At 37.9% G+C, this 19538-nt stretch overlaps 2 protein-coding genes across 39 annotated transcripts in view; one reads left to right on the forward strand and one right to left on the reverse strand.

Annotated features, from left to right (window-relative positions):
- Positions 1-14675, forward strand: part of LOC139976209 (uncharacterized) — a 28369-nt gene extending 13694 nt beyond the window's left edge. For 26 of the 38 annotated variants that reach the window (XM_071984732.1, XM_071984733.1, XM_071984731.1 and 23 more), the window contains 16 exons: positions 254-325; positions 600-671; positions 2012-2110; positions 2842-3024; positions 3625-3715; positions 4067-4257; positions 6056-6223; positions 6591-6684; positions 7713-8065; positions 8714-8785; positions 9116-9187; positions 9438-9509; positions 11212-11394; positions 12245-12335; positions 12922-13112; positions 14045-14675. In XM_071984732.1, coding sequence (XP_071840833.1) covers positions 254-325; positions 600-671; positions 2012-2110; positions 2842-3024; positions 3625-3715; positions 4067-4257; positions 6056-6223; positions 6591-6684; positions 7713-8065; positions 8714-8785; positions 9116-9187; positions 9438-9509; positions 11212-11394; positions 12245-12335; positions 12922-13112; positions 14045-14202 — 2162 coding nt within the window. In that variant the 3' untranslated portion in view covers positions 14203-14675. The remainder of the gene's footprint in view (positions 1-253; positions 326-599; positions 672-2011; positions 2111-2841; positions 3025-3624; positions 3716-4066; positions 4258-6055; positions 6224-6590; positions 6685-7712; positions 8066-8713; positions 8786-9115; positions 9188-9437; positions 9510-11211; positions 11395-12244; positions 12336-12921; positions 13113-14044) is intronic. The other 12 variants (XM_071984739.1, XM_071984736.1, XM_071984747.1 and 9 more) reach the window with 4 other exon arrangements.
- A 479-nt stretch (positions 14676-15154) lies between these two features.
- Positions 15155-19337, reverse strand: LOC139976078 (uncharacterized). The gene is made up of 2 exons (XM_071984515.1): positions 19172-19337; positions 15155-18813 (listed from the first exon to the last, which is right to left on the reverse strand). The coding sequence occupies exon 2, from the start codon at positions 18721-18723 to the stop codon at positions 17302-17304; it is 1422 nt and encodes a 473-aa protein (XP_071840616.1). The 5' UTR covers positions 18724-18813; positions 19172-19337; the 3' UTR covers positions 15155-17301.
- Positions 19338-19538: the final 201 nt, after the last annotated feature.

Here is a 19538-nt window from a genome sequence, read left to right on the forward strand (position 1 = left end):
ATACCCTTGCAAAAGAATTGGTAGCAGATACATGGTTGATGTTAGCCGTTTTACCTTTATCTTATTGGATGTGAAGCTCTAAATCTAGCTCTATTTGTTGCTAATGACTTAAGATGAGTGTTGATTGTTTCCCTCGTAAATAAGGTCATATTTTTACCAGCCGACGTCTGGAGACCCTCTAGTGGTCTTTAAACAATGATCGTTAAAATTGCCTAAGTGAAAGTAAATTCAATTCGGTTAAATTTCCACATAGGTAGTGGATCTGGAAGTAGCTCGAATACCGGACGTGGATCAGGGACTAGGAACTCAAATGGGCCAAGACGAGGTAACTTGTCCTTATAATAGCATACCCTTGCAAAAGAATTGGTAGCAGATACATGGTTGATGTTAGCCGTTGTACCTTTATCTTATTGGATGTGAAGCTCTAGATCTAGCTCTATTTGTTGCTAATGACTTAAGATGAGTGTTGATTGTTTCCCTCGTAAATAAGGTCATATTTTTACCAGCCGACGTCTGGAGACCCTCTAGTGGTCTTTAAACAATGATCGTTAAAATTGCCTAAGTGAAAGTAATTTCAATTCGGTTAAATTTCCACATAGGTAGTGGATCTGGAAGTAGCTCGAATACCGGACGTGGATCAGGGACTAGGAACTCAAATGGGCCAAGACGAGGTAGGTTGTTCTTATAATAGCATACCCTGCCAAAGAATTTGGTAGCAGATACATGGTTGATGTTAGCCGTTTCACCATTATCAGATTGAAGGCGAAACTCTAAATCTAGCTTCATCTGTTTCGAATGACTTAGGATGAGTAAATAAGGAAATGTTTCAATCGGTCTCTAGTTCATGGGTTGATGCCCGGCACCGATATCTTCTCAGGTCCCAGCTTCGGCCTCGATGGGAAGCACAGATCACAATATAGTGACTTCGGTTCCAACGGTCCAAACAGAAGTTTTCGGAGGGAACCAACTATGATTTTAAAACAGTAGACCATCGATAGATGTATAGACCGACGTATTAAGTACTTCTGGTCCCATGTATACGATGAGGATACTACAGAGTAGGTAGAATGAATTGGCTCGAATTGGCATTCGAAATTATTCTGAAACGTCCTGGGTTCCATGAAACTGGCCGGGATCGAATACGAGAGAACATCCAAGCAAAGGTCGGCGAATGAGTGTCCGAGGGTGGCATATGGAAACGTTGTTTCAATTATTATGTCGTACTTTTAGGTGGCCCTTAAGTTGAAAGGCTCAATGTGTGATTTCAATGACAGGAAATAGGCCAAAGTGTATACTCATTCATTGGGGAAAAGACGTATGTCCGGAAGCGCTATAGTGCTGGGCGCGGTCTCGGAGGAATACTTGTTAAAGTTCACCTCATCATTTGCGCGATCAGGATATAGGTGACTACTCTTCCACTCGTCGCTTTTTCGACTCCAAAGAAAGTTTTGGAGTAGCGGCATTATCTTATACATCTCCAACACTGGTCATCCTAGAACATTTAATTCGGGTCTCTGCAAGTAGCGAAATATCATCAGTTGAAGTATATCGGCGTTCCCCCCCCCCCCCCCCCATTTATGAACCATTGATAGTATTACCGATGCTCAACATTCTCGAAAGATAAGGAGCACACTGGAACGCACTTCAAAGAATCATTTCTCCGACGCGGGGAAATTTTTAAGGCATCTTGGCGTAATCGCCAGTTCAGTGAAAGTGATCCCACAGTGCAGAAATGACATCAAACCGTTATAGATGCCTCTCCTGTAATGTTAAAATCCAGAAAATATAAGTCTACATCTGTTGATGCATCTAAAAACGTTGGGCATTTATTGACACCTTCTAACCCTACACAGTTCAACCAATCCAAATTTAGAATTGAAAACAATAAACGTATTCTAAATCCCGTCTCGTGGCACTAATATGGTGATATCTCATAACAAGATATTTCTATATTCTATAATAATTCGACCAAGAATTGATTACTTTCTACTGGTTTTCTTTGCATATACAGGCAGTGGATCTGTAGACAGTTCAAATAGCCGACGACGTGGATCAGGTACAAGTAGATCAAATGATCGTGCAAGAAATGCCCAACCCGCGCCAAGACCAGGTAAGATTCCTTATTCTTAACACACACTCAACAGAAGTCTGCCTTCAATAAAACCATCGTTACATTCTTACATAACATATAGGTTAAGCTGAGTAAATTTGTTATGAAGTGGTTCAAATGCTAGAATGACTTTTCTTACCTTGTCTTGCAAACTGTGGACTTTTTCGAGGTTGCAGACGTCTTTAATGATCAGTAACGAAACAGGGCTGTAATATGCCTTTTAAACGTGTGGTTACAAAATATAGACCTACTGAGTTTACCCTTAGAACACGTTTTTGCCTACTAGCACTTACTGTAGAATTATCAGTTAAACAAACTCACTGAATATAAAAACCTAATTAAATGACGGCTTCGTGAATCATGTTATTCTTGAATTGGATACGCTAAGGAGCATCCCAGAACAGACTTTTGGTACTAGTACAACAGACTGAGCAAAAGAATATGCGACGCTTCGGACAGTATGAGAATAAGTAGAAGGCTCGAACCGTGAGTGTGAGTAACAACGAGTACTCAGAGGACGAGTATAAGTACATACAAGTATGCTCAAATCAGAGTATGGGTATGAACTTACCACAAGTCTGCTCCGAATCATGATGCGATTTATTTCGCTCTTCTCTTACTTTTCTTTAACGTTCCTCCCCCCCCCCCCCTCCCTCGTTAGTTTTCTCGTTCTGTCTGACTTTGATATCTCACTGAATTGTCTTTGAATAATATCAATTTACACTTTTCAGATAATGGCGACATAATTGAAAAGGACATACAGGGAAATTTCCCAGCCGAGTGGACATTTATCGAGTGGAAGCTTCGTAATCCCAGCGGTTTCAAAATTCCGTTTTGGTTGAAGGCTGAAGGTGACGCATACATTCGACTTTCTGCTACCAATGCCGACAGCGCAACAAATTTCTACACAATAAGTAAGTATTAATCCGGTGAAGGATTTAGGGAAATTAGCAGCAAGCATATAAGGCGCTCCTCCGTCACCAATTGCTTATTGATGCTTTTTTTCCACGCAAAGTGTGGATTGAGCCTGAGAGGATTCAACTCCGTTTCTCGAGCTAAAAGTATAAAAAAAAAAAAACTCCCTCCATACAGTTACAACTCCGTTACACGGCGTTACCGCACGCTCCGATCACATGAAAGCAGTATACTATTACTTACGACAATTCGTTTCAAAAATCTGTCTTTCAGCATATCAATAATGATCGAGCATATATAGGTTAGTTTACAGAGATTTCGAACAACTTCTTGAAGGGACCTTTGCTTTTGTGTAGCAGGGTAAGATGATTTGGAAGATTTTTGAAATGAATTTAACAAAAAAGTTGTAATGATACTCGTTGATGAAGTAAACATCGCTCTTTCAATGATTACAAGCTCATATAATGACAAATTGAACGAAAGAATAAAATTTGTTTTGAAAATCTTCCAATTGGCTTGGTTTTAATCAAATTAAATTCTGAAATACTATACCCAAATTCATATATACGCTTTCTTCCTTGATTTATTTACACTATTAGTGATTGGTTTCCGAAGTAACAGGAACGTGTGTATCATGCGATCCGGCAGAAACGTTGTGGATGAACCTATTCGAGGCGTGCTTGACAGAGAGTAAGTTAAAATGTTGTTTAACTTTAGTATGGGATAATGTTTAAAGGGATATTCCGGTGGCAGACACTTTAAACGTAAAAGAAAAATATTGTTAGTTAAAAACCCCATCTCAGTACCTTGATCGTAAATCAAGATATCGTTCATTGAGAGTAGCACTCAATGTAACCCTAGTTATTTCCTGGAGTAGAACACTGTAGATAGACATTCCTGATGTATGTAATTTATATTTTTGGAGAACTTCCTAGTAAGGATTCCATTGTCGTTGAGCAGAAACGCTCTGCATTGTCTGAAATGCCGCAACTCCATATATGACCTCAAATATGTACTCCCCCCCCCTTGTTTTTTAAACAGTGATTTCGTTTATTTCGAACTCGAGTGGGATGGCAGAACTATCAAACTATGGAAGGAAGGACAATTACTCGTCGAATACACGGATCGTGATCCATATAGCGGACTGGATTGGATAGGCTTTACAAGTTACGACTCAGTCAACCCATCCAATCGAATTCCAAGCAGGTGGAAATTTGAGAGAAACTCCTTCGGTAATGCATCATCATTTGCTATTAAATCTACACACACGTCCACAATAATATCACGAAATTAGACCGCTTAAATTAGATTGTCAAAATATTATTAATACTAACCTCTAAATATGAAAAGGTCAACCATGTTAAAACTTAAAAATATCCTGCCTGTCACAATTATGTTACCATGTGTTTCTCTTTGTCCCCTTTATGCGAGATCAGATTCTCCAATGGTTGTCTATAAAGCTGCAGTAATATAATGTCAAACTTTGGCGAAATCCGGTGTTCTCATCAATGACGAAAATACGGTCACAAACAGATGAGCATTTAACCCCCTCTCACTCTCCCTCTTGAACTGATTTTCCGAAGTGTATTTTTAGAAGAATGTTGTATTTTTCGACAAGTTCAAAGATATAAGGGAAGTGATATTTGAGTCAGAGCCGTCGTCGGGAAACATTGCGGTTTGTCGGATAAGTCATGCCAATTTGTCGAGAAAAATTCTACCAGGGTGCCGGGCACATAAGGTTGTGTCGCGGCGATCATCCATCTGCACGGTTCGTTGGGCCAATCATAGCTTGTTATTTTTTAAAAACCTTAGTATCACCCATGCAGTCATGGTGACTCCTCTGTACACCACGCAACTGGAAGCATGATCTGTCACCTTAGCCCATCAAGATTTAAATGTCATTAGGCTAAATTTTCCTAAATTTGTGACACTACCAATATTTTGTCATATGGTTAAGAAGCAACCACGGCTAACTATTTCGGTGCAGCCAACCGGTCTAATAACATTATTTCAATGCTTAGTTAGAAGATTATGCTATTACGCGTGCCTATTACGTTTGGTACAGGTCCCTCTAAGTTGAAACTTACAAGTCGTGTATTTGTCTTTACTTTTCATCGTCCCAAGAAAAGTGAAACATTGTGAGTAACGAGAGTATTGCTAATTGGAGAAGAAGAAGAATAGGGACACGTTCCCATCATACATTGTCCTCACTTTTGAAAGTGGTCTATGTCTTGGGCTAAGATAAATCTGGAATCAAGAAAAGACAAGGACATTCTAAAAAGTGAGGCCACTAAAAGAAACGAAAAGGTCAAAACAGCTCAAGTTCCTTCAAAAAATAAAGATAAATGTTCTTAAAAGCATGATATAACAAATGAATTAGATGAGTGATTGCATGAGATTCGAAAGGGCATCTTAGTTTAGTTTATCGCTAACACGTTATTGGGGTTTAAGGGATCTTTGACGTTATCTTGATCAATTTGTACAGTAGGCTTCTATATAGAGGATAACATACAACGGCAAATCTTTGAAAGCACTCTATTATCACAGTAAGAAATAAATGTAAGAAAGTATCATATAGAAAGTGTATCTCCGTGAACTAAAGAACATTTACTTCCTTCGCATATATTCTTCATAATGTTCTTCACATTTTCTTTTATAAACTGTACTTTCGTGTCCTATTTAAAACCACTTTCACATACACTATGAGCAGAATGAATATCATGTTTTCATAAGGTAGAGCTAGAAATTGTGATAACTGTCAATACAAGTGCTTCAGAGCAGGCATGGAATGGAGAGTACAGAATAGAGTCACTTTGTTAGTAGCATTAAATAAATGTCTCAAGATACGTCTATGCAACGATAAAGCGTATTAGAAAACGTTATGAAGTTTGTTAAGCATCTAGCACTCAAATGGTTCTGGAATGAAATAAAAAAACGTGTTGACATAGAACACGACATCTTTGTGACACGTGATGATCTTAAGTAGAGTTTTCATTTCTCAACCAACATTTTGTTTGTGTTTTATTTTAGTTTCACTATCCAGAACGTACTCAATTGCAACCCCAAATGAGTACTATTGGTTTCCAACGGCGTTACCGTCTAGACCATGTACCATCCATTTCCAGATCAAAGCCAGTCGTGATGCGGTCATTTCGTTTTCTCCAGAAAAACAAATTGTGCAAGACATCTACGAAATTGGTAAGTTCGACGTTGACCTAATTTTATTATTTCTTTTTTGCTTACGTCTGATTCTAGACAGGGCTGTCATAATGCTGATTAACAAATAATCTCCTAAACTGGAACTCTGGATATTGCTACTTTTTTTTAAGAGAACTTGGATAAGATGTGTAAGTTCCAAATACTAAGTAAGGAAGTACTCAAATTTCGAGTTTCCTGTGTCGATATTTTATAACATAGTTTAAAACGAAATTCATCTATCCATGTACGTCGAAAAACGTTTTTCATTTGACTTAACACCACCGTAAAACGAAAAGAAGCTGCTCCATCTTTCCTGCCATTTATGATTCCATGCTTATTTTGGTGGTAATTTGATGATTAAATCTAGTTTTCGGAGCCGAAGGAAACTTGTTCCTCTGCATCAGGAGAGGAAATGGTGTAGCTCCTATCTTGGACCAGTTGGCTTTCGACATTTTGACTGGGTGAGTTCATTCATCGCCCCATTTAATTCTTGCATGACCAATCACTTGACGTGGTGACACAGAAGGTTTCAAATTTTAGTAACAAATTAACCTTCATCTCCTTCAAGAACCTCGCATGGACGGTTATTGGCTTCAGTAGAGTTGTTCCATATTGTCATGATTGATTGATTGATTTATGGATTGGTTAAGTTCTCACTCACAACTTTGTACGCCACCCTCATAAGTTGCTCAATAGCACTTACATGTAGTTGAGTATCGTAGAGCAACAAATATGACATTTGATGGAGTCTATAATTAACAGAATTACAGTCACTCAATTAGTCAATCAATAATTCAATTATTCATTCCATCATTTAATGAACGGTGGTTATTTTAATGCAGAAGCAGTTGTTGACGTCGTTGTTAATATCATGAACCTAAGACTAAACACTAAATTGCAACGAAGAAAAAGTATCGAAATTTGTCAAACTGTGCCTATGGAAATGTTCGACATTTCGTTTAAATGGATAAAGTTGACTGCTGTAAACTTAAACTTGCTGTCTACTACGCATAAACGAAACATCCAGTCAGGGTATTATTTCAAATCATATCAGAAATCACATGGGAACGATTCGTGGAAGTTCGTAAATGCATTCCGCAATTCCCAAAACTCTTCATAGAAACTCGACGATGCGCACAAACATGAAGTCTTGAAGTGAGGAATTTTATGTGTATCGTGTTCTATACAAAGTGATGCCTTATCGACCTGTCGCTATCGCCAAAACTGCAGCAACTTTCTTGTTGCTACTAAAGTGATAATATTATCCCATTATGCAAGTTTTCGACGGTGAGTTGACGATTTTTTGACAAACGTATCACATGAGTGGAAACACCACTTTGATTTTTTGTTTCTAGTATGCGTATTAGACAGCCACTGGGCCCATTGACTTGCCATATGTAACAGCGTTTAAGCATAACCATAACATTTAAAACTTCAAAACAGGTGCGAATTAAGAACAGGTTTTTAAATCGTACCTTTCCACACTTAGAGAATGGCAAGACTTTTGGGTAGAGCTATGTAACGGAGTTGTAATTGTCGAAGGACTAGATGAGAACGCTGAAAGGGTACAACTGGCCAGATGGGAGGATGACGATCCATATACTGCTGACCAATGGTTTGTCGGGGTAACTAGCATGGTAGAAGGAAGTGAATGGCGAGTTGTTGATGCTGAATCATGCGGCATTGATGGCGAAGACAACGATATCGAGGAGAGACAAGAGAGGGAGAGGGAAAATAATAATAGAAGATTAAGGCAAAGGGATGAGGCGACCAGACTACAAGCCGAGAGACAGCAAGAAGCCCGTGAGAGAAGACAGCGGCTAAGAGAAGAACGCCAGCGGAGTAAGTCAAATCATTTTCATAAATGATGCTACGTTTAGGGATACAAATTGAAAAAATTTAAGTTTAAAGTACAAGAATTGCCCAGCGAGTTAGAGAGCAAGAAGCCCGTGAGAGAAGACAGCGGCTAAGAGGAGAACGCCAACGAAGTAAGTCAAATCATTTTATAAATGCCGCTACGTTTAGTAATACAAATTGAACAAATTTAAGTTTAAATTACAAGCATTGCTCAGCGAGTTAGAGATATTGTTATTTTTACTGAATTTATAAATTTAACTGTAGTTCTAGGGAATTACGGAGAGAGGGTTGTGGAGGGAGGGGAGGGGGGGGGCTCTCAGATCACGATATTGGTGAGTTTTGTGAAATTAACAAGGTTGGAAACGAAAAGTTGATATCAATTACTTACGGATTTTCCGAGAGTGTCGACTTTTTCTTCTGGCATGGATTGCAGACATGAAAAGGTGAATGTGAAGTTCTAAATCTAGCTCCATTTGTTGATAATGAAATAGGATGAGTGTTGTTGGTGTTCCTTGTAAATAAGGGCATATTTTCATTAGCCGATGTCGGGGGACCCTCTAGTGATCTTTAAATAGTGATCAATAAAACTGCCTAAATTAAAGTAACTTTCAATCCGTTTAACTTTTCATGTAGGCAGTGGATCTGGAAGTAGTTCGAATACCGGACGTGGATCAGGGTCTAGTAACTCAAATGGGCGAAGACGAGGTAGGTTGTCCTTATAATAGCATACACTGCAAAAGAATTGGTAGCAGATACAAAGGTGATGTTAGCCGTTTCACCAATATCAGATTGAATGTGAAGTTCTAAATCTAGCTCCATTTGTTGATAATGACATAGGATGAGTGTTGTTGGTGTTCCTTGTAAATAAGGGCATATTTTCATAAGCCGACGTCTGAAGACCCTCTAGTGATCTTTAAATAGTGATCAATAAAACTGCCTAAATTAAAGTTACTTTTAAACTGTTTTACTTTTTTAATAGTGATCCTTAAAACTGCGTAAATTAAAGTAACTTTCAACCTTTAACGTTTCATATAGGCAGTGGATCTGGAAGTAGTTCGAATTCCGGACCTGGATCAGGGACTAGTAACTCAAATGGGCGAAGACGAGGTAGGTTGTCCTTATAATAGCATACACTGCAAAAGAATTGGTAGCAGATACATGGTTGATGTTAGCCGTTTCACCATTATCAGATTGAGTGTGAAACTCTTAATCCGGCTACAGCTGTTGTGACTGGCTGAGGACGATTGTTGTTGATTTAATCAGCAGATACCTGGATCGTCTCTATTGATCTTTAAATAGTGTTCTTTGAAACTGCCTAAATTAAAGTAACTTTCAATCCGTTTAACTTTTCATATAGGCAGTGGATCTGGAAGTAGCTCGAATACCGGACCTGGATCAGAGACTATTGACTCAAATGGGCCAGGACGAGGTAAGTTGTTTTTAAAACACAATATCCTGCAAAAGAATTTCGTAGCAGAAACATGGTTGATGTTAGTCCATTGTTGATGATTTTCTTTGCAAATAATGTAGAGCTTCGAGTAGTTATTTGTTTTCGTAACTCTTTTAACGTAGAGTTAAAAAGGTATGGATCATTACAAACTATATGTCGGCCATCTCTTCCACTCTCAAAGTCATTCAAGAGGTTTCGTGGAATGGCAACCATTTCGCCGAATCCAAATTTGGCGTAGAACATTAACGATGTCCTAGGGAAACTAACATAATGAACTTGTAGAGCAATGAATCAGTCGTATCTCTTTCTCATTACCATTAGGAATGTGATAAATTTGGAATGTTTGCCGAGTCGTCAGTGCTCTCTGTATTAAGAATTTCATTGGATACAATTCTCTCTGCGGGTAACTGAGTTAAATGTTATATAGGAAAATTAAGAACAAACACATCTCAGCTCAATTGCCGTGATGGCATTTTGCTGTTGCCAGATGTATTACAAAATATGGCAAATATCATAAAATTTGAATAATGTATATCACCCCAAGAAAAAATGTTAAACTACTCTGATAAAAATCGCATCCTGTCAACTAAGTTATCGAAATGGTGACCTTTAAAATGGCTAAATCATGCCCCCCCCCCTCCCCCTTACAAAATCTTTCTCAAGGAATCATTTACTACATTATCTGCTAAATAATAGATACGATGGAAGATTGAATGATTAATTTGAAATCCAAGGAAAGAACTAAAACTAATAACAGTAATATCATTCCAGTCTCGTGGCCCTAATATCTGATAACAAATTATTATTTTCTATGATAATTTGACCACCAAATTGTTTGTTACTTTGCCTCGCAAACTGGTAGACTTTTCTTCTAACTATATGTTTTCGTTCGTGACCGTAGACATTAAATGGCCATGGCCACGATGCACTAATTAACTTAGAAAATAGCGGCACGTTTTTTTACTTCAAGGGTAATATTTCAGTTACAAACAATTGAGAGTCACGTTAACACAGGAGTACATTAAGTAAACAATGTTGCCTACAACTTATTATATTATTACGAGATTGATTAAATCCATCAATTTACAGAATGAACTATAAAGACAGCTTAATGCTCAGCGAAAATCACCATAACATGATTTGTTTTTCGATACACCCATGAGTACTCTGAATCCGAATTGTGATAAGCGTACAATTTGAGTTCAAATACAAAATGTTTAATTTCCCTGGATTGTTTGAGTATAGAGTCCGTGTACAATGCTCTAAGCGAAGTTATGCCCATTCAATCTTGATGTCGTATCTACGAATACAAATCAATCGGGATGAGTACAAAAGTGTAGGCAAATATTCTTAGACTAATAAATTGATTACGAGTGCGGATCAGTCATGCAGTCACTTACTTCGCTATGTTATTATTATTTTATGCTTGTATACATAAACTTGGTAATTTTATGATTTGAAAAAACTCTATTTCAACCAACTTCGCTTAACATAGTAAGTATGAATAGTTATACAAAAATGTGAGACAAGGTGTACCTTTAAGCAGCTTTAAACCTAAGGAAATGATTAATGTAAATGGGAAAAAAATGGGTTAAGGGGCATCCAAAGAAGATATAACTAGCTTATGTAAGGTCCCCATAACATTCTTGGTGAATTCTCTTAAATCTCTGAATACTTTCAGATAATGGTGACAAAATCGAAAAGGAAATCCGGGGGAATTCCCCAGCCGAGTGGACATTTATCGAAGGGAAGCTTCTTAATCCTAGCCGTTTCAAAATTACGTTTTGGTTGAAGGCTGAAGGTGATGCACACATTCGACTTTCTGCTACCAATAACGATAACTCGAATGCCTACTACGAGATCAGTAAGTATTTATCAGAGGTGGACACAGAAAGGGAGGGCTCTGGGCCCATTCCCACCATTTTCTTCCTGAAAATTATAGTTAAAAACAAACATATAATTCTGCTTATAACAAGGTACGAATTGGACAATTTTAGCACGTTTCGCGAGCGTGCATTCCTTACATGCACCAATATGATGGCCTACTTGCCTCCCGCGCTGCTCCTTTTTTTAATAGAAATTGTGAACTGTTATATTCTACCTTATTTATACCCACAGCCGCAAGTTTGCTTGTGGAATAATGATGGATTCACCTAGTTTTATGTTATGCCATCAAACAATGTTACGGCGATAGCAAACTCGAAATATTTCTTGCAATCGCGTTGCAAAATACATGGGAAAAAACTGTTGTTAATGGCCAATAGCTTTCTCCTTACTGTCGGACTGAAATTCCAACAGCAAGGCATTTATTATTTTCGTCCTAATGGATAAGAAATCTCGGTGTAACACGGAGTTTAAGTGCGCTCCGAATACTTTATTATTGTTTTATCAACTATTTCAACAATACGATTCCGAGCAAAACGTTAAAGATCGATATCAGACATAACTGATATCGTTTTGTACCAATTTTCTAAACGGAATCTTTTCATCTTTCTTTTTGTATTGTGTTGCCCTTACTTGGTGTATAGTAAGCTGTCAGTTCATCTTTACGAAAAGTCAACAATGCACTTCCTTAACCGTGCCATACATTTTTTTCAATCATTAAGATACATATTTGAGACCACTGAATTTCCACCAATTTTGAAAGTAATTGAAATTGTCTGTTCGATATCCAATTCTATCTACTATCCTCTCTATCTGTTTACACTATTTAGTGATTGGTTTCCGTAATAACAACAACGTGTGTATTGTCCGCTCCGGCAGATCCGTGGTAGATGACCCTATCCCAGGCGTACTAAGTAGAGAGTAAGTTCAATCGATCATTAGCTGAGTATGGGATGAAAGCACCAATAAATTGCGAATGATACTATATAATTTGTCATCCTTCAATCCTATTGTCACTTCAACAAATACCGCATCTTTTTCTTTCTGTTTCTTTAACTAGAGATTGTATAACTATTTCATTGGTTTGTCCCATTAAGAATATATCATGCGAGAGAACAACGTCATATTCTCTGACTTTAGGTATAGAGAATCCATACGTTAGGAGATGACCAGTTTATTTTTAAGATTACTTTTATTCCCTCTGATCCTGAAGTATGTCGCTGCCCGTAAACATTACCCTATGCAGGATTAAACCTCCGGTCACTATACTTTACCCATTGATGTCATCACAGGTAACAGATACTATAGTTTATTGATCATTTGAATTCTGTAAGTAATTGAAACGTCTAAGAATGTTGTGTCCAGAATCAACAAAACGAAAAAGATGTTTTAACTTCATTATTTGGCAGGTTTGTGTAGGACTGCCGAGAAAAGGTCCAAACCGTCTTTGTTAAAGATGTGTTTATAATCTTTCCTTTGCGCTTTCTATATCTCCTTTCGTACTCAGATTATTCATTGAATTCGAACTCGAGTGGGATGGCAGAAGTATCAAACTATGGAAGGGAGGACGGGTACTCGTCGAATACACGGATCGTGATCCATGTCGCGGACTGGACTGGATAGGCTTTACCAGTTACGACTCTATCAACCCATCCAATCGTATTCCAAGTCGGTGGAAATTTGAAAAGAACTCCTTCGGTAAAGTATTAAATTTTGCTATTATCGTGAAATATATCAAACCCAGTGACGGAGCGTCCATACAGTCAGGGGGATAACCCCCTGATTTATGGAGTCTAATGGACTACTAGCGCCCTTTTCAGCTTTTTACCACTTTTTACTTATTCGCGACTATTGACTTTTTTATTGCGCTCTCATCTACCTATTGACATTTGTCACATTTTGTTGGTGTAATTTTCTGACAAAAATGATGAAATGATGATTGTGATGAATCGCATGTACTTTCAACACCAATAGAAACTTCCGAGTTGTCACAACTGGCGATGACAACTATTTATTCTTCGTTTATCTGCAAATCTGCAAAGATCTAGGGAGTTTGTTTACTCAACAAATTTCTCTACCCTCCGCGCCAACCTGTGGTGGCGCTCTGCTTAGATAGTGTCGAAAGCGCCCCTACAGACCATTCTCGCCCCCCCCCCCCCCGACCAATATCCCTAGCTCCGCCACTGATCAAACCAACAATATGAACAGCACCTCTTCATTTGGTATCGTCGAGATATCATGATTATTACCCCACAAAACAGGGACGGATTAGCTGGTGCGCCCTTGTGTCCGAGTCGCCGAACGCTGCACGAGCTTGAGGTAAAAAATGAGCCCCTTCCCTCTTGGACGCATATCAAGCAAAATACAAGTGCATTAAATTAAAGGTGCGTTGGAATAATAGGGCATGAGATTTGCAAAGCCTAATTAACAAAACAGCTCATGTTGACTTACTCATTTCGGTATGCTGATAAATAAACCGGTCTACATTCAACATAATAAATACTACTAGGTACAATGCGTTCTATAATTTTAGTGCACAAAGTTGACTGTCCATAACAATAACATAGTGAAAGTCTTTTGCCGTAGTTCCTTTTCATGTTGTAACCGGCGTGTCATGTTTCTTACAATAGCTATCTCCGGAGCGGGAGCAGGAGGGGGCGGAGGTGGAGGAGGCGAACGATGGAGAGGCTCCTCCCGTAGTAGATCATCTCGAAGAGGATCTAGTGGATCAAGAAGGGGATCAAGGAGGTCAGGGGGAAGAAGAAGAGGATCAAGTAGTAGCAGCTAAATCTAGCTTAGGTTAGGTTTTTATTTCGGGTTTTCTATCTTTATTTCCCTAAGAGTGATAAACGTAACGCATGCGAGAATAAAGTAAACTATAGAAGTTCCCTTAAGGGTTTCGAATATTAAACTTATTACATTATCCTCTGATCTAACTGTCAGATCAACTTTTCAGGTTTGAAACTTGTCGGTATCCTATTGAAAGAATACTAGAACATCATCATTAAAAAAAAAGTTGATGATGGACAATGAGTGACCTAAATCTACAGTAACGATTACATACTGACCTATGAGAAAAACTGTCGAACAATGCAATATTATCCATGGTCAGTTGCATCGCAAGAATAAATGGTTTCCGCCATGCTATCATAATCCTCTTCATTTAACTAATACTTTAGTTGGTAATTGGGTCGATCTGATACACAATCAAACTATATTAACTTAATAAATACAACTACAGAGTAAGCTGTACTTATCATATATTTGCTTTGTCCTCTATTTTTAGCACTTTGTTTTTCAGAATCTACCGTGGACTGCAAACGACAGTTGACAAATAGAACATGAAGTATGATTTTTTTTGTGAGAATTGAGTTCCATCAAATTATAAGTAAATTAAGTGGTTGTAACTTGCATGACCAATCCTTGCAGTATCGGACAGCGGGCAGTTTCTTCTGTGGAACGCCAAAAAGGACTACATATATGATGTTGTGTATAGGTCATGATCATTATCCTTACACAAACAACTGCAATATAATCCGAGTATATGTTGAACCATGTAATTCAAATGTAAGTCACATGCACATGATATGTATGATACAAAGAACACAGTTCATAATATAAACACCGCATATATGGTACATATTCCTTTTATACCGTACTCACATATGTATATATATATAGGCCTATATATATATATATATATATACATACATATATATATATATATATATATATATATATTCATATATATATATAATTGAAATCATAATGAGTTGGAAAATCAGGAACAGTGAAAAAAAACTTCCAGCCCCCACCGGGATTCGAACCCGAGCCTCCATATATATAGTATTGACTACCAACGTTAGCTAACGAACATACTGTATAAATACCAATACAGCACATAAAACTACATGTCCTTTTGATCACCGTCTTTCAACAATATCTCTAGTTAGGTTGTTATAAAGGCTAGTACAAATAGACAATATCCCCAAATGGATTGTTGCAAACCTATGCAAACAAAAACAAATCAGTCATACAATTTAATTGTAAATACAGAGTTTTAAGTAGAATAATCGTTATAATACTTGGCAACAGGTGATTAGTGACATCACAAAGGCATATTCGAGCTAAAAGCGTTATTGATTATTGTTTCATAATGCACATATTATTGATCACCACGTCAACGACAAAATTTCCACTAAAGAAACGACATTTTTCATGAAGCCCTGGTTTTTCTCTCATTTATTGAATACAATGATTTTCGAAATGCGGCACGATTTGCCCAAAGTACATATGACATATGTGCCCAAAGTACGCAGAGTTAACGGTCCAAAGTACAAGAATATATAGAACACGTCTAGAACAATGCATCCATGTGGTGTTACATGTAGAAGGGCTAACTGTGTGAAACAGAGTTAAATACGTGAGAATTGTGTCTGTCACCTCGTGTGTCACACATTAGGGTTTCGTTTATCTTATATGGTGCAAGCAATGGCTGACGTGTTTCAGTACATGTTAGGAATGAACCTGTCGAGTCATTGCCTTAAAGGCAAAACTTAAAGGGTTGTGTAGACTCTAAAGAGTTGTTCTTCCTTTTTAAAAGAACAGTTCAGAGGTTTTTCTTAATTAATCATAACGTCACGAAAAATACAAAACAACACTTCACCAAACACATGTACTAATCTGCTTTACAGCTTAAAAGAAAACGACATATGGAACTTGCTTCTAAGGTTTAAACAATAAGAATTAACATGGTTAATACAATAACATTATTTTAAGAGCCTTTATTGACAGGTCCGATAGCCATTACAGTTTAACAATACTTCAGACATATACATTAGTGTATTGTCATGAAGTATCTAACATTATGACTTATAACGGAGCCTTAGAAAGGTAATAACGAAATATAATGAATTACACAAAGTGTAATATTGGTGCTAAAAGGGTAAGTAATCAATACGATTGAATGATTTCAAGTGATTACTCCTTCTGAATCAGTCAACTTTCGGCATAGAGAGCTGGAGAGTGAATTATAACAATACAACTTCTAATCAGCGTAAGGAATTTAGAATGGCAACAATTTTTTTGGTTGGTGTTTTGAAGTCAGTAAGTTTAGGAAATAGGCACCTGCACATTGACCTATGGGGAATGTAGGTTGGATATATGGATGCAAAGTGTATCCTTGACGTCAGAAGGATGTTCGTAGCATTTAATATATAAGGGCATTGAAGCTATTTTCAAGTTTCATGTTTCTCTTAACCTGTAGTTCATATATATGTTTTGGTACTGTGTTGTTTCGCATTTTTCTGGTTAAAAAAAAGCGCTGAACTATTTTTTTTTTATGTTGTTAAGGGCGTGCGCGCTGTAGTAGAAACAAAATCATGACGTCAATAGGCCTATATAACAAATTATTGTTTACTGTCAGGACACGATACTACTTTGAATAATCGAAAACACCCAGAATTCCACTTTTGTGAACAAGATGACAGTTGACAATAGTGTATGTTTCAGAAAGCTTAACAAAGAACCTGCTTCACATCCCTAACAGTCAACAGTACACAACTATGCAAATCTACAAAATGATGACGCGATATCATGTTTATAACATTTTACCTTACCGTGTGGTTTAATAGTGAAAAAAGGTTGCTCATGATCCTTGCATTGTAATACGAACAAAGTAGGTTTATATAAGGCAAATATTGCCCAGACAGTATAATGGTTTAAATTTTCCATACCTGCATGCAACTGCATTAAGTTTGATTTCCAAATTTTCATGTTTAGCCTACACTTTTTGCGTCAGTTCGTTGAATACCACGCATTACTATAATCAGTGTTGCAAACGAGAATCCAATCTTTCATCATTGGTTAACAGTCAAATGTCCAAGCTTTACCCTGGAAACACCTTATTACGCCACGACTTCACGTCCTTTAGCATTCTTATACTGTCACTCCGGAATCTTGGATTTGCAAAACTGTATATAACTGGATTAATAGCAGGGGTCGTATAATAGATGTGTTGTAACACTGTTAGAAACGCGAAGGCGTGCGGATTTTCGAAACGTAGATCATTCCACCACTCGCTTTCTGTGTTAGTTATCAGCCACATGATGCATCTTGCTGTCCAGGTTCCAACGAACACAACCGTGGCTAGCAATAACATCCTCCCCGTTCTTCCGGAGGATCGCAACGGATTAGCACCAGCTCCTGATACCGAGAGTCTTCTGTTGTTTGCGGACGATCCAGGTCTCAAAACCACGTCTTCTCGACTCGTGACCTTTGTCTCTAGTATCGCTGTCATAAGGTCTTCATATTGTTTGTCAACATGTCCAATTTCTGTCGTGGCAAATTTAGATATATTTCTAATCTCCGTCGTCATCGGAGACGACGGATTAACGTTCGCATCAATTTTCGTTTTCTTTCCCACTGTCATTTCGGTTCGCCCAACTTCTACTTTTGCACTGCCCTCAGACCTACGTTCAATTTTCACTCCAAGGAAAGTCACCGATGCGCGTCTACTACAAGCGACGGGCTTGCTCCCATTGCTTTCTCGATGTTTTCCCCTTGTATCTTTGTCTTTGGGTATTACACGCACCGCCTCACCTACATGGGTAACTGCTGTCGTCTGTCCCCTCTCACTATCAATAGCAGTGCTCTCACTGGGACGTACAAATATCGCGGAACCAGCCCGGTTTTGAAATCTCTTTCTAACCTCTAAGTAAACTAGAGTATAAAGTACCAACGCCGTTACCATTAAGAAAATAAAGCAAGCGAACGCCAGAGTGAGCGGTATGTACAGAGCCAACCCGTCTTTAGTAATCTGGCATTTGTTATCTTCGATCCCATACAGGAATGCCACCGGTATACTAAACATGTTTGAAATCCCTAGGCCTATTAGCGAGCACAGAAGAGCTTTCTTTATCGTCATCGGAAAATGCGGACGACAAATTTGAAAATATCTGTCCGCGGCGATAGTGGTTGTCATGAATGCTGAGAAAAATTCACTCCAAGATCCAAACACTTGGTATCCTTGACATTTGTATGGCGTTTCGTATGAGCTTTCGTATAGCCAATGGACTATTCTAGCTATTGAGAATATGGTGATGAACATATCCAAAATGGCCATAGTAAGAATAAACACATGAGTGCTAGTTTTCTTCGTCTTGGAGTAATACACCGCAAACACCAGCACGTTACCCGGAACTCCAATGATCAAAACAATGGTCAAAATGACAATCATCCAGCTCTGATAAGGTTCCAAATGTCCTTCTAAAGACAGTATTGGATATGGAAGTTTTGTGGCATCCGCCATATTCGTTTATGGGATGAATTACCAGTTTTCCAATAAATCAATGGTTGCTCTCGTTGTTTGGATCTTCATGTCTTTGGTGTCGATTTTATTCTACAAATGAAAACAAACAAACGTATCTCATATATCAGAATCATTATACTGCAAATAGAAACACTGCAATGAAGTGGTTCTCGTCTTCTCTTGCCTAATTTTATGGCTTTTAACTTCCATCCTGAGAAAAATATATATATTTATATTATGTCCAATAAACGCTGAGAACATTTAAGTTAAGGGCAAACGAAAGCCTCTCCTTCCGATGAATTCATGTTTCTAATACACTGTTTCCAATAACACGAAGAAAAGTATACACTGATGTAATGTGAGAAAGATACAAATGGACGGTTAACCGATGGATATACAATGAGAGATATATACAATGATGGATATATACAATGATGGATCTACAAACCTGGTCTAAGGCAGATCCCGATTTACTTTTCCAGTGAGGAGTTATATACAAGCTCACTGAACACTTCCTTCATGGTGGGATAAACTGAGAAGAATGAAAATCACCATATAGAAATGAGTATGGCTCTCCGCTTTTTATTTGTCTTTCTCTGTGTTTTTCTTCTTCATGATTGTTCCCCGCCAAAAAAATCCAATAATGGTACAGTCTGCTTCAGATCCATACGTAGATATCGATCGTATATATGAATGTTTTATTAACCACCAGACGATGTTTTTCGACCGCAGAGAAAAGAATTAGATTCCTTTCATTTTGTTGAAAGATTTACAGAAACCCAGAGGAATTGCATAAAAGATAAAGAAAATAGAAC

This window comes from Apostichopus japonicus, chromosome 11, assembly GCF_037975245.1.
Source record: "Apostichopus japonicus isolate 1M-3 chromosome 11, ASM3797524v1, whole genome shotgun sequence".
Classification (NCBI taxonomy): domain Eukaryota; kingdom Metazoa; phylum Echinodermata; class Holothuroidea; order Aspidochirotida; family Stichopodidae; genus Apostichopus; species Apostichopus japonicus.

Excerpts from the sequence above, each read along its gene's own strand:
- LOC139976078 (XM_071984515.1), bottom strand. The coding sequence starts at position 18,723 with ATGGCGGATGCCACAAAACTTCCATATCCAATACTGTCTTTAGAAGGA.